This window comes from Alosa sapidissima, chromosome 18, assembly GCF_018492685.1.
Source record: "Alosa sapidissima isolate fAloSap1 chromosome 18, fAloSap1.pri, whole genome shotgun sequence".
Classification (NCBI taxonomy): Eukaryota; Metazoa; Chordata; class Actinopteri; order Clupeiformes; family Clupeidae; genus Alosa; species Alosa sapidissima.
The window spans coordinates 872,501-887,411 of NC_055974.1; the positions used below are offsets into that span (position 1 = coordinate 872,501).

At 41.6% G+C, this 14,911-nt stretch overlaps 2 protein-coding genes across 4 annotated transcripts in view; both read left to right on the forward strand.

The window, feature by feature from the left end:
- Positions 1-3,587, forward strand: part of corin (corin, serine peptidase) — a 33,219-nt gene extending 29,632 nt beyond the window's left edge. For 2 of the 3 annotated variants that reach the window (XM_042069490.1, XM_042069492.1), the window contains exons 21-22: positions 151-284; positions 2,007-2,300. In XM_042069490.1, the coding sequence (XP_041925424.1) occupies positions 151-284; positions 2,007-2,189 (317 nt within the window). In that variant the 3' untranslated portion in view covers positions 2,190-2,300. Of the gene's footprint in view, positions 1-150; positions 285-2,006 lie in introns of all 3 variants that reach the window. The other variant, XM_042069491.1, reaches the window with a different exon arrangement.
- Positions 3,588-5,562: 1,975 nt separating this feature from the next.
- On the forward strand, positions 5,563-14,226 carry LOC121689902 (neuromedin-K receptor). The gene is made up of 5 exons (XM_042070141.1): positions 5,563-6,060; positions 12,029-12,217; positions 12,674-12,824; positions 13,384-13,580; positions 13,889-14,226. The coding sequence occupies exons 1-5, from the start codon at positions 5,687-5,689 to the stop codon at positions 14,196-14,198; spliced, it is 1,221 nt and encodes a 406-aa protein (XP_041926075.1). The 5' UTR covers positions 5,563-5,686; the 3' UTR covers positions 14,199-14,226.
- The last annotated feature ends 685 nt before the right edge of the window (positions 14,227-14,911 follow it).

Consider the following 14,911-nt stretch of genomic DNA (forward strand, 5'->3'; position numbering starts at 1 on the left):
GCTTTTATTTGGATCCGAAAGGCAAGCAAGGCAAACCAAAGGGCAAAACAAGAAGGCAGTCAAAAGTGCTATGGTGGCTGTTTCTGCCCAAATCTACAAGTTGAAATGGTAACCAAATGTGTGCTGCTCATGTGCTCTCCCCTCCCCCAGTGCCATACAAGCTGCAGGAGGGGGAGGTGCGCCTCATCTCCCTGGCCCAGTGTCAGTCCTACTTCGACATGAAGACCATCACCTCACGCATGCTGTGTGCCGGCTACGAGTCAGGCACCGTGGACTCCTGCATGGTGAGTGTGTGTGAGTGTGTGGGTGTGTGTGTATGTGGTGACCATTTTGGCACAGTGGACTTCAATAAATGAGGTGGGTGGGTTGGCAGACACAATGTATTAAGTATACTAGCTACAAGTTTGGCACTCTGAACTTCCAGTGAAATGCTCAATGAGCAGAGACTGTTACATCGTCATATTATGTTTTAACCTCCTGAGACCCGGGGTATAAATTTGAATGCATTTTTTTTATTTATCTCAGTTATTTTGGTTTATTAGGGCTTCATGAGTATACAAAATAAATTTCACCTCTGTACATCAAGTAGTTTTTGAGAAAAGTGATGTCCTCATTTGAGGACATTAGGTCTATTTTACCATAAAACACAACTAAATCGCCATTGTGTAACAAAGTGTAACTCTGTTTATTTCATTGGAATAGAACAGAGTTAAAAGTAAAACAAAAGTACAAAGTGTGTGTGTTTGTTAGTGTGTGTGTGTGTGCATGCGCGCTCACGTGCGTGTGTGTATACACAGGTACATGTGTGCACCTATGTATTTTATTTGATTTGATTTCATGTGTGCACCTATGTATTTTAATTGATTTTTTGATTTTTTGTTTTTTTTTAAAAAGTAACAAAAACATAAACAGTGAAATTAAACACTAAATTCAAGGATGTGCAAACTGTGTGTGTGTGTGATAGTATTGCACCCTGGAGGTGTCATTGCAAGATATTTTGTGTGTATATCAAGATAATGTGCACTCATTTTACTAAAAATGTGTGTAATTTAGCTAAATGAGCCCACAATTTAATAAAATGAGCACGCTATTTACAAAACTGAGCACATCATTTGCTAAATTCAGTGCACAATCTAGTACAATGAGGGCATGATTTAGCAGTTTTGCTAAAAATTAGCTATTTTTGTTAAATGAGCTCGCAGTGGGCTATTTACTAAAAAGAGTGGACAATTTAGTAAAATGAGCACACTATGTACTAGAATGAGTGCACAACTCAGTAAAATAAGCGCATGATTTAGTAAAATGAGCGCATATTCATTGGAACATATAATTAAAAAAACATATTTTAAGTTTAGTTGACAAAACTGTGTGGAAACAACAGTGCAAAATGCAAAAAAACAAACAATGCAAAGTGTGTGAGTGTGTTCATGTGTGTATTGAAAACGGCTAAACTTTTAGAACTAGCACCATAGGTCTATTATGTGGAAGCAATCTGGAAGCACACATTTTAAGTCCCGATGTCCTCAAATGAGGACATAAAAGATAAAAGCTTCCTGATGTGTTACAATAAAAAATAAATGTAAAAAATGTATGCCATATCATACTAGAACTGTTAATAAGCATGAATAAACAAGTTTCAACCCCATAAATTACAATGGCACTTTACCATGACGACAGTCATGTGCCCGCTGATAAAACATTTAGGTTGATATCGACGCCATCTTGTTTTTTCCCAATATAGTGTAATGTACTTTTATTACCACTAACTGGTACAAATAATTGTCATGATATGAGGGCAACAGAAATGTATTCAAAATATTGAAGTAGAAAGTCCTGCAAAGCCTAAATGTTATGTCCTCATACGAGGACGCAGGGTCTCAGGAGGTTAATGACCTTTTTCTGTGTTTGTTACAGAACACAACAAGCAATGTGTCTCTATACCTTCTCTCTTTCTCTCTCTCTCTGTGTGTGTGTGTGTGTGTGTGTGTGTATGTGTGTGTGTGTAGGGTGACAGTGGGGGCCCTCTGGTGTGCCGTGAGGGGGATGGCCGCTGGCGTCTGTATGGCCTGACCTCCTGGGGCTCGGTGTGCTTCTCCAAGGTGCTGGGGCCTGGCGTCTATGCCAACGTCACCCACTTCACCAGCTGGATCCAGCGCCAGATCTACCTGCGCACCTACAATCTGGACTAATGACACACACACACACACACACACACACACATACACACACACACTACAGTGCAACACACACACATAAAAACATGATCTTTCTAAAGTCACACACACACACACACACACACACATACATGCACATACACATACACATACACATACACACACATACACACACACACACACACACACACACACACACACGCACAATGTATACAGTACATACATGTAAACATACATACAGAGATCTCTCATACTTTGACTCACATGTTTCTGTATGTCCACACACTCACTCACATGTTGGATCCAGTGGCAGAACTACCTGTGCTTGTTCCAGCTTAAACACTGCAGTGGAAGTCTGAAGAGAGAGGGGGGGTGGGGGGGTGGGGTATGAATGAGAGAGGGTACATAAGCTTTCAGTGAAAGTGCTTCCCTAGTGCCTGTTTGTTTGTCCACGTGTATCTGACTTTGGCAGACAAGTGCAAGTCTTAGCTTCTTTTTCTTCTCATCAAGCTTTCCAATGACAACACTTTTTGCACCAAATGTGTGTGTGCGCGTGCTCGTGTGTGTGCAGAGGAAGGTTTAAGGCAGATTTGAAGAGCTGATTACGACCAAATTCAATAGAACTGCAGTTGGCAAGCATACGTCTCTCTCTTTCTCTCCCTCTCTCTTTCTCTCTCTCTCTCTCTTATTCTCACTCTTGATCTCCCTTTCTCTCGTCCGACATGGGGACCTACGTTTAATGTTTTCTTTTAGTGTGTTATGTTTTCTTATGTATATGAAGTTGCAATGCGTAAATGCATAATGATACACACAAACATACACACAAACTTGGACACACACTGTCTGTTTCAGTGTGTCATTATCTTGTACATGGATGTTTGTGTGTGTGTGTGTGGCCATGTCTGTGACTGTTATGCAATGATGCTGCAAAGACACTTTTGTTGGCAGTGTGTGTGTGTGTGTGTGTGTGTGTGTGTGTGTGTGTGTGTGTGTGTTTTCTCCTGACTAATGTACTTTCTGAGACCACACACACACTACAGCTGTGAATACACTTCCTGACTCTTCACCTTTCAACATCAACAGTCACTGACCTGTAGCAACTGATTTCTGTGAGTGTGAGTGTCTTATGTGTGTGTGTGTGCGTGCATGCATGTGTTTGTAGTTATTCCCATTGTGTGTATGTATGTGTGTGTGTTTGTGTTGTGTAGGCCTATGTGGATGTGTTTTTGGTTTTCTAAAACTGTTTGTGTGTGTTTTGCGTGTCCTTTCTCTCAGTGTGCTAGAACATTCCGTGTAAAGTTTTTTGCGTTGTGATTTTTTAAGAGTATTTTTCTACTGCTTTCTGTGGCTCTGCTCTCTCACCTGCTCTCTGGTGTATCAACAATTATAAATAAAAGATTTCTATCCCCAAAATGACCTGTGTCCACCTCAGTGTTATTTGGTGTAGAGTCTCACACACTGTAACGCCTCAGCTCAGGGGTCCGTCCGAGTGGTCCGAACAGTTAGATCGTTGGCAGTTCTGACTAATTCATGCTTGTACTGTATTACTCCTGTTCTTATGCTGTTGTATATTGTCCTTTTCCATTCGTAATGCTGCGGGCTTAGTTGCCATGGACAGATGGGTGCCGTAGAAACCACGTCAAATGTTTGACTTGCGATCATTGATGTTGCATTAATGTTTGACTTACGATCATTGATGTTGCATTAATGTAAAACGTTTTTTTTTTTATAAAACGTTTTGATGATAATCACAAAGCAGACAGACTGGACAATGATGTGTAGATAAAGATCAAATCTATTTTGTATACTATAATGTTTCTTTAGAACTAACTTTTGCTAGCTGGATCATTTCTATCACTAACAATAGTGTTGGGGTGCCCTCTACTGGGCAACTTGCTAATTGACTTGCACACATAATGCACACCGTAACTCATTCCCTAATCTAACAGGTTAATGTGACCTCATCCTATCCATACCTAAAATATCACAAGTTCACTTCTTATCACCATGGTAGCTCCTCCATGTGGACTCTAGGGAAGCACACTCCTGCCGCGGGATGCAAATGTACATATCCTGCAGCCATATGGTTTTGGTACGTTTGTCCACGGCCAATCAATTAACTGTTTTAGAGTGTTGAGAGTGAATGATGCAGTATGTAATCTACTGTAGAACATTGATTAAAAGTTGAGTTCCAATTAACCAGGACTTAATTAGAAGTCTGGTCTGTCCTGATCACTAAAGATAACTAACTAGCCTATAACAATAGTATGAGCGTCCACACTGACCATCGATTAAGGAAAGTCTCTCCTCGTGTTGATGAATGATGTCTAAAATTTGATGGATTCTGATTGTCAGTTTTTTTTTATTGTTCTCAAAATCACACTAAAAGTGATCCCCTATTGTTCTTAATGTCGTTATGGTTATAGTTTATGTGTGGACAGGACATCATCATTCATATTAGGCAGTGCCATAGGCTACTGTTTTGTCCTTACCATTAGGGGCCCAAGCAAAGCAGCTGGCTAGTAAAGGCTAATTTTCTAAAAAGGTTGCCGTGTTCCTTTAAGTATCCTAGTGAGGTGTTTGATAATATAATATATTTTGGTGGTATAATAAATTGCAAGACACACCATTTTGGCCTCCTTGCTCCCTCTTTGTGTCTTCCTAAGACACACTACCTTTTAACACACGCACACACACACACACACACACACACACACACACAAACAAACAAACAACTTCTATGTTGTATTGCATACTACATACAGTAGATGGATAGATAGATAGATACTTTATTGATCCCCAGGGGAAATTCAACATACAATGCAGTACAACATAGAACCACACAGTGGCAATGTGTCTCCAATTTTCTGAAAGAGCCAACACACTAATGTATTAACATAAATGAAACATTTTGATGTATGACCAAATTGCATGCAAACCACATACATATACATATGATATACAAACACTTTGTATCATGGTACAGAAAATACACCTCCCCTTTTCTTTCATGTTAGTGCTAGTGCTGCAGAGCCACTCAAATGCCCATGAGCTCAGAGATGAATGAAGGGAGATGGATGTTTGTGTGGAGACTTGCCTTCACATCAAACAAGCTTTTCCTTAAAAGCTCTCTCTGTGTTTGTGTGTGTGTGTGTGTGTTTGTGAGGGAGAGAGAGAGATACAAGCACAATTTCTCTGTTTTAAATTCACTGAATGTGGCAGCCTATCCACTCCAACACTTCAAACTGTCAAGGCGCTGTTACACCATGCGACAGGTGATGCGTGTGTGTGTATGTGTGCGCGCACGCGCGCGTGTGCGTGTGTGGATGTGTTGTCAGTAAGCCCACTCCAACCCATACGCATCTTCAATGTCTCGCAATGGTTTTAGTTAAGAATGATTGTCTCTCCACCCTGACGCCAGTGTCGTATGTTCCTTTGCGTGCTGTGGTGATCCACATTCTGTCGGTTTGGGAAGAGTAGGGAAATACATATCAGGAGAACATCGTAAGAAAATGATCCATTCACGTGCAAACTTATCTTTAAATAGTACCGGCAACTTCACCAACCAGTTTGTACAGCCGACATGGCGCGTGGTGCTGTGGTCTTTGGTGTATACTCTCGTCGTCGTGGTCGCCGTTATGGGCAACCTTATCGTCATGTGGATCATCCTAGCACACAAAAGGATGCGCACGGTCACCAACTATCTCCTTTTCAACCTCGCCCTCTCCGACGCGAGCGTGGCATCTTTCAACACGCTTATCAATTTCGTGAGTGCACTACACGGGGACTGGTACTTTGGCGAAGGGTATTGTAAGTTCCACAACTTTTTCCCGGTGGCTGCGGTGTTCGCCAGTATCTACTCTATGGCCGCGATCGCGGTGGACAGGTAAGGATTCGCACCCAGATGTTTTGTACAGATATTTGTATTAGACTTTTGCGCCTTATGATGACAGCAGTCACAGATCATCTGATATTTCACTGCCATACAGTATATTATGAATCACTCTACTTGTATATTCCTATTCAGGATTAATATATGAGCAGAACACTTTATTTATACTGTATGCTCTCAGTCTCTACACTAAGTTCACCCACACATACAGACACACTCTCTCAGTCTCTCACTCACGCATATAAAGACACATACTCAGACTACTGGTCTGCGCATTCCCTTGTGCCATCCTGTAAACACTGGACTGGCATCTGGTTCTTCTCCAGCGCCCACTGAGATGAGTGACGATAAACAGCCTTAACAGAGCTAGAGGGAGAGGAAACAGCCTGCATGTTAAAGAAAAGATTGTGTGTGTGTGTGTGTGTGTGTGTGTGTGTGTGTGTGTGTGTGTGTTGTCTGTGTCCATGAGTGTGTGTGTCCGTCTGATGGATAGCAAATGTGGGGGGTGCAGATGTGTTGTACAGAGGGCAGAAAGTGTCAGGGCATTAAGAACAATACCAAACACGGAGTCGAACTTTGCTGTTGATCTCTGGCAGCACGCAATGTCAGCAAGGTACAAGTCGCTGATATCAGTGCATTGGTGGCTCACTGCGGATTTTCCTCAATTGCTTTAATGCCACTGTCAACTCTAACACATTTTGTTTGCAAAAGGCACTTACGCTTTCAAAACATTTACAGTTTTTCTCGATTGCTTTAATGCTTGAGTCAACTCTGACATCACCTTTTCAAAACAATTACAGTTTTACTTTTTAAATGCTTTAGTCAACTCTGACATCACATTGTCAAAACAATTAACACACAGGTGACAACACAACTTGTAGTCAAATCGCTGTGTGCTTTCAATCAATCACTACACAATGGACAACAAAAGCCTTATTTTTTTGCTATGTCTGTATAATTTCTTTCTCATTTTTCTGGAATCAGAAAAACTGTGAAAAGACAAAATGAATAACAATGAATCATATTCATTCTTCCCAAGATGTAACTGCCATTGACTTGATACCTGTAAGCACCTAAATGAGACAAATTTCATTGAATTACAACTTGTCACTTTTTATTGAACTAGATACAGTAAACACCTGAACCAAAAAGGTGAAACAGTACTTTCTCAAATGTGCCTTAGATCCTGAAGCACTCTGGTCAAAATGCCACATTTTGCTTGCAAAAGCCTCTAACACTGTCTCAAAACATTTAAAACATGCACCAAAGCAAATTTTGCCTTCAAACAACACATCTTGTAGTCAAATCACTGTGTGATATCAATCAATCATTACACACTGGACAACAAAATGCAAAAAATAGTTCTCAAAATTAGGAGTTTCAGCCTCATTTCTGGTAAAAGAACTTGGAAAAGGTGTGTAATGATAAAGAAAACAAAAGGAGAAATGCCTCTTAACTAATTAGGGTAACTGGCAACATGATTGGAAAAAGAGCATCCGAGAGAGGCAGGGTCTCCTAGAAGTAAAGATGTATGGGTTTTCATCACTCTGTGTATCTGTGTATGATTAAACAATGTCATTTTAATGCTTCTTTTTTTGTGAAGTGTTTGGGGGGTTCATCATCTACAGGCCATAATAGTATTAAAACATTCAGAGAATCCAGAGAAATCTTTGCAAACAAGGGAAGAAGCTGAAAAACACTTTGGATGGTCGTGGTCTTTTGGACCTCAGATGGCACTGCATCAACACCAGACCTGTTTCCACACCTGTCATTCTATGGGCTCAGGACAACCTCTGATAACCATTGTCTATGTGCACAGTTTGATACTCAATTCAAAAACTGCAGCCAAAATTGTAACAGCCAAAATTGTATTGGGACACGATACAGAAAATACCACCGTCTTATCTGGGCCTGAGCTTGTTTAAAATGGACTGATGGTAACATGGAAAAAGGTCCTGTGGGTAGACCCATCAAAATGTGCCATTATTTTTGGAAATCATGGACTAATCTGGGCTAAAGAGGAAAGGGCCTATCCAAGTATCCAACCTATCCAACTTGTTTTAGTGCTCAGTTCCAAACCCAACATCTATGATGGTGTGGAGGAGCATTAGTGCCTACAGCATGGGCATCTTGTACATTTGACAAAGCACAATCAATTCTGAAAGACGTATACAGGTTTTGAGCAACATATACTGGCATCCAGGCAATGTCTATTCCAAGGAAGACCTTGAATATTTCAGGAAAACAATGGCAAAATTAATTCTGCACATATTTAGTATTTATCCATAGAGGAAGAGTCCATGTGCTAAATGGCCTGTCTGCAGTCCAGATAGGTCAAATTAGGTGCATAATGGAATGAAAAACATGACTAAGAATATCCCATACTGTTGAGCAACTGAAATCGTGTATTGGGGAGTAATGGGGCAATATTTAATTCTCAAAACTGTAGCAAATAGTCTCCTCAGTTCCTAAACATGTACAGCATTTTGTTAGATGAAGAGGTGAAGTAGTACAGTGGTAAACATGCTTCCATCCCAAACATGTTGCTGGCTTCAAATTCCAAATTAACATATTTTCCATGAAATAGTCCAAATTTTCATTTTCAACATTAGATATGTTGTCGGTGTCCTTTTTGCTGCTAAATATGGGTTTACGAGACTTGTTTGTTTTTATTTGCATTTTACACAACGTCCAAACTTTTAGTGCATTTTCAAACACTTGCCTCAAAAGCTAATATTTATGCCATTGAAATGGTCAGTGCAATCAAAATGACAAGTAATGAATTGTTTATGTCAAGATAGTCAAACTGTTTTATCTTCTTGTCAATATGACAGTTTACTCTGTAAATCTCTAATGAACAATGTGCAAGGCAGCACTATTTTCTATTTCAAAACTACGAAGTTATACAGTATTGTGTTTGTGTGTGGAGGGGGTTGATTGCAAGACAGTAGATATGCTACTAAGTTTTTTTGTTGACAGATATTGTGAAAGTATAAAGAAAACAAAGGCTTTTACAGCATTGTGTAAAATGAAAAATTAGCAATATATAGTAAAAAAAAAACCTTGTTCAGAGCTGTGCACCACTGTCTTTCTATACATTCTGACGTTCTTGTCTGTCAGGTCACTTACAACCAGAAATATTTTCGACCCTTTGAAGTATTACACATTTTGTTATGTTCAATTCATTTTTTTTCTCATCAATTTACACACAATACTCTCCTCCACCATAAAGCAGGTGTATGGAGTGTTTTGTAAATTTATATAAAAAAAGTAAAAGACTGAAATATCCTATTTATGTAAGAAACAAGAAAGCAAGCAAGATGGAAATAAAATAAAATCCAGAGTGAGTCTGAACTGTTTTGAATATGCTGTTGTGGAAATTCTGTTATTCCATCTGACTTCTATATGACAGAAAACCAGAGCACAATAACTGCAAAGGATTCTTAGATTCTTAGATGTAGTCCACTTGCGAGAAGAGGTGTCAGCTTTTGAGCCAGGACTGAGATGCTAGGTCTGAATTGCACATTTTGTTGTGCTCAAGGATAGCATAATGGAAATAATACTATAGTACTCCTATATACTGTAGTATGTATATCCGTTGTACGTGCATGTTTCAAGGACACTTGTCTAAAGGACACATTCCTCAGCCAAAGCAAGATGCAGTTGCCAAGGTTGTCCAAAAAAAAAGCACAATAGATAGATAGAAAGATAGATAGATAGATACTATAGATAGATAGATAGATAGATAGATAGATACAGTAGATAGATAGCCTGGTGTCCTATTTTCCAGTGGTCAGCCTGGTGTCCTATTTTCCAGTGGTCATTAGACTCCCATACTGTTCCAGCCCTCTGGAAAAAAACAGCCATCACCCCAGTCCCTAAGAAGCCCTGTCCTGCAGAAAATAATGATTTTAGACCGATAGCTTTGACTTCAATAGTCATGAAATGTTTTGAGAAATATATGGTTTGTCTTTTAAAAACTCAGGTAGGCCAAAAACTCGACCCCTGGCAGTTTGCCTACAAATGCCACAGAAGCTCAGGTGATGCTATAAGCAGCATCACCCACCTGGTCCTTAAACATCTTGAGGACACAAAGGCCTATGCACGTCTTCTTTTTATCAATTTTAGTTCAGCGTTTAATACAATACAGCCCTTTTTACTGCTAGAAACTCTGAAGGAAATGGGTGTCAGCCCCTTCATTATTAAATGGTACTACTCATTCTTAACAAATAGGGTGCAGTATGTAAGAGTCAATAAAGAAGTCTCACAACTAAAGCCTATAAGCACAGGGGCCCCCCAGGGGTGTGTGTTCCCCAGTCCTCTTTACCATCTACACAAATGATTGTGTGAGTAAACACCCACACAACTACATTGTTACATTTTCAGATGACACTGCCATCTTGAACATAGGGATCAAGACACAGCATCTTACCATTCAGAAATCAAGCAGTTTGTAGATTGGTGTGATGCTCACCATCTAGTTGTGAATGTAAAGAAGACTGAGGAAATGATTTTTGACCCTAGAGCAGTTTCTGAATCAAGTCCAGTGTGCATCCATAACACTCCCATACGTCAGGTCTCTTCATATAAATACCTTGGTGTTTTTATGGACTGCTCACTCACATGGCATGTCCATATAGAAAGTCTCTGTTCTAAGCTCCAGCAGAGGATGTATTTTCTGAGAAGATTGAGGCTGTATGGTGTCAGTAGCGGGCTCTTGTTTTTATTTTTCCAGATGATCTTAGAGAGCGTGATACAGTATGGCATGCAGACCTGGTATGGCAATCTGACAGTTCAGTTAGTCCAAGTTGGGGCGTCTGGTCAAAACTGCCCTGAAGATTGTAGGTCATCCAGACCAGGGCTACATGCAGGCACTCTATGAAAAGTCAGTCCTCAGGGAGGCACTGAAAATTGTAGAAGACCCCACACACATCCTGTACGAGGAGTTTGCCCTCCTACCCTCAGGTAGACGCTTTAGAGTACTAAACTGCAGATTAAATAAATACAAAAACTCCTTTATCCCAACTGCCATAAAGATGCTCAATGATAGGTAGCTGGCTACCTATATGTTATCCAGTGTGCAGCTCTGACTGAGTTTTTTTTTTTTTTTGTAACTGTGGTGGTGCGGAGCTGTATGTGTAACTGTTGTTTTTTAATTGCCTATGTATGAGCTGTGTATGTGTGATGCAGTGATCGTGAAGCCCAAGACAAATTTCCCCTTGGGGACAATAAAGTATAAAGTACAGTAAGATAGGACACTGGGGTCACTGACTAGGAATGGAAGTATTTGGGAAGCTTTGTAATGAAGAGGTCTAACTGCACCCTCATAGAGGTTAGATGTTGAAGTTGAGGTTAGAGGCTGATGTAGATGATGAGCCAGAAACTCTGTGAATGTGTATGAGCCAAAGGCAAGCACTGCCTACATTGTGCATTTGTGAGTGTGTATGTTTTCATAGAGAACCAGAGAGTGTATGTGTGTTTATTTGTCTGTGTGTGTGTGTGTGTGTGTGTGTGTGTGTGTGTGGTCTTGGTGCATCTGTGTACTGTGGCCCCTGAGAAGAGCATCTAGTGTCATTGTGCCAGAAGTTATTTAACACACACAGTCATCACACAGGGACACCCTGTAGGTATGTATGTGTGTGTGTGTGTGTGTGTGTGTGCGTGTCTGCCCTTGAGAAAATATGTAATAGTCATGTTGTTGTTTGTTGCTTGTGAATGTATGAGATTGAGAGGAGAGAGCTCTCACTCTGTAAGCAGCAGCTTCCTCCAGCATTTGCATATGTTCCTATAAACATGTGTGTGTGTGTGTGTGTGCATGGTTGTTTGTGTTTGTTGTTTTGTTCCCACTCTTGAATACTGCAGACATGCAGACATGCAAAACAAGTGTGTGTGTGCACGTGCTTGTGTGTGTACTGCATGTGTGTGTCCACCACTGACCTGTGATGTCACCTCCGGTTGGAAGGTACATGGCGATTATCCACCCCCTGAAGCCGCGACTGTCAGCGACGGTGACCAAGGCTGTGTGTGTGTGCGTGTGGGCCCTGGCCGTGATGCTGGCCCTGCCACTTTGTGTCTTCTCCACCGTCATCGTCATGCCACACAAAACCGTCTGCCACATCGTCTGGCCCCGCGGCCCGCAGGACGCCGTCATGTGAGACACACACATACACACACACACATGCATGTACTGTACACATACATGAAACACACCACACACACACACACACATGCAAGGTAAAAATGTAGAACACTCAACTATGAAGGCCGTTTAATGAAGGAAACACTGTAGAAATGTGAAAACATGTTTTGCTTTTACAGTATGTGTGCGAAAGTAGTTAACCAGAGAACTGTATAACCAAGTGGATTTAAATTGTTTTTAAATTAATGCACAGCACACACAAACAGGCACACATAAATGTACATGTCAGCATAATAATAATATGAAATAAGATAAAAAAGAATACATTCATGAAAGGCCTGTACTCAAGAAGACTTGCATTCATGAAGACACCCCATGCACACAATATACCCATGTGTAGTCATACATGTATTTACTCTCTCAGTATCTCTCTCTCTGTGTGTGTGTCTCTCTCTCTCTCTCTCTTAGGTACCACATCGTGTTGGGTGTGCTGGTGTATTTGCTGCCCCTGAGCATCATGGGAGTGGCGTACAGTAAGGTGGCTCTGATCCTCTGGGGGGCAGAGGTCCCTGGAGACTCCTCCGAAAACTATCACCAGCAGCTCCTCGCCAAGAGAAAGGTATGTGTGTGTGTGTGTGTTTGTGTGTCTGTGTGTGAGAGAGTATTTGTGTTGTGTGTCTGTGTGTGAGAGAGTGTTTGTGTGTCTGTGTGTGTGTCTGTGTGTGAGAGAGTGTTTGTGTGTCTGTGTGTGAGAGTGTTTGTGTGTCTGTGTGTGTGTGTGTCTGTGTGTGAGAGAGTGTTTGTGTTTCTGTGTGTGTGTGTCCGTGTATGAGAGAGTGTTTGTGTTTTGCTCTTTCTGTGTCTGTCTATGTACCTGCCTGTGTCTGTGTTTGCGTAAATAAATGTGTGAGTTTGTGGGACTGAGTGTGTGTGTGGAGGACTGAGCAAGCGTGTGTGTGTGTGTGTAAGAATTAATTATGTATTGTACAAGAGCACACTAGAAATATTTGAACGCTGGGTGTTGTGTTGGTTTAGAGTTTAGAGTTGGTTCAACTGATCCTGTGTGTGTGTGTGTTTGTGTGTGTGTGTGTTTGTGTGTGTGTGTGTGTGTGTGTGTTGTGTGTGTGTGTGTGTGTGTGTGTGTGTGCCTGCGTGTGTATGTGTGTGCACATGTGCAGATAGTGAAGATGATGGTGGTGGTAGTGGTGACCTTTGCCCTGTGCTGGCTGCCCTATCACCTGTACTTCCTGCTGGTGGGGCTGAACCGGAGGCTGATGCGCTGGCGGCCCATCCAGCAGATCTACTTGGCCGTCATCTGGCTGGCCATGAGCTCCACCATGTACAACCCCATCATCTACTGCTGCCTCAACAACAGGTACACACACACACACACACATGCACAAAGACATACAAGCTCTCTCTCACACACACACAAGCTCATCCACAGAGCCCCTCACATAGTCATATGTACACAGACAAATACAGAGAAAAACACATTCATTGCTCATGGAAACTGCACACATGTAGTTTACACATTGCACAATATGAACTCATACACACAAACACATACACATTCACATGACCACCCATTTACAGTTTGTGTGTGTGTGTGTGTGTGTGTGTGTGTGTGTGTGTGTGTGCGCATGTGTGTGTGTGCGCGTGTGTGTGCGTGTGTGTGTGTAGATTCCGGACTGGTTTCAAGCGTGCCTTCCGCTGGTGTCCCTGCGTGTCCCTCTCGGAGCTGGAGGAGCAGGAGCTGTTGACCACGCGACGCCACACGCTCCGGCAGAGCAGCGTCTACACGCTGGCACTCACGCGCTTTGAGTCATGCCATGGCGAGCACGGCACCGGAGACCCCAGAGCCCTCTCCACCCACCGCAAGAGCTCGGGCGCCCGCCAGCTCAACCTCAACGGTGCCCCTCGTCCACAGCAAACACGCCTGCCGGTCAGCAGCAGCAGTTGCCATGGAGATGTCATTAGTGCAAACAGTTGAGCAGTGCCAAACAGAAGACACTAATGAGAGGTAGATATTGAGCAGGCTCTTTATACAGCAAGTCAGGAAGTGATGAGTACAGAAACTTCATGAGAATGTCTAATGATAAAAATAAAATAACAAAATATGTATTTATCTAAGTCATCTGATTAGCTGTGAAATATCCAAAACACAGGTGCACACAGACACTCTGTTGGTTTAGCAATTACGGCAAGGAATTTCAGGACCAAGCCTTTGTCAAGCCATTCTGCATTTTATTTTAAATTGTAGCCAGCTTATACTTATGATACCATCTCAGGTGGACCACCGATCGCCATTTTCATTTTTGTCTCATGTTATAAAAGGGGAAAGCCTGGTAGTCTATTCCATGTAGACAATAACATAAATTTGACAGTTTTATGGGCCAACTGCCCGGGTTGTCTGCCCATGTCAAGAATGTTGCATTAAGTCTGCAGGCTATGTTTAGGCTACTTAAACAACTGTGTGAAGTGGTCCTGTTAAACCTTGCTAAGCTAAGAGCTGTTTACAACGAGCAATAATCTAGCGGAAACAAAGGGGCTTCAGCGTGTCTGTAGTAGTTCTTTGCAGACACTGATTTGGTTCTATGTGAACACTTCTTGGCAGCCTTGGCAACATATTTCTGCCTGATCATAGTTCACACACTCCAGTGAAAATGGTTTATGGATAAGTTATAATACCCAGGGGTTTTACAG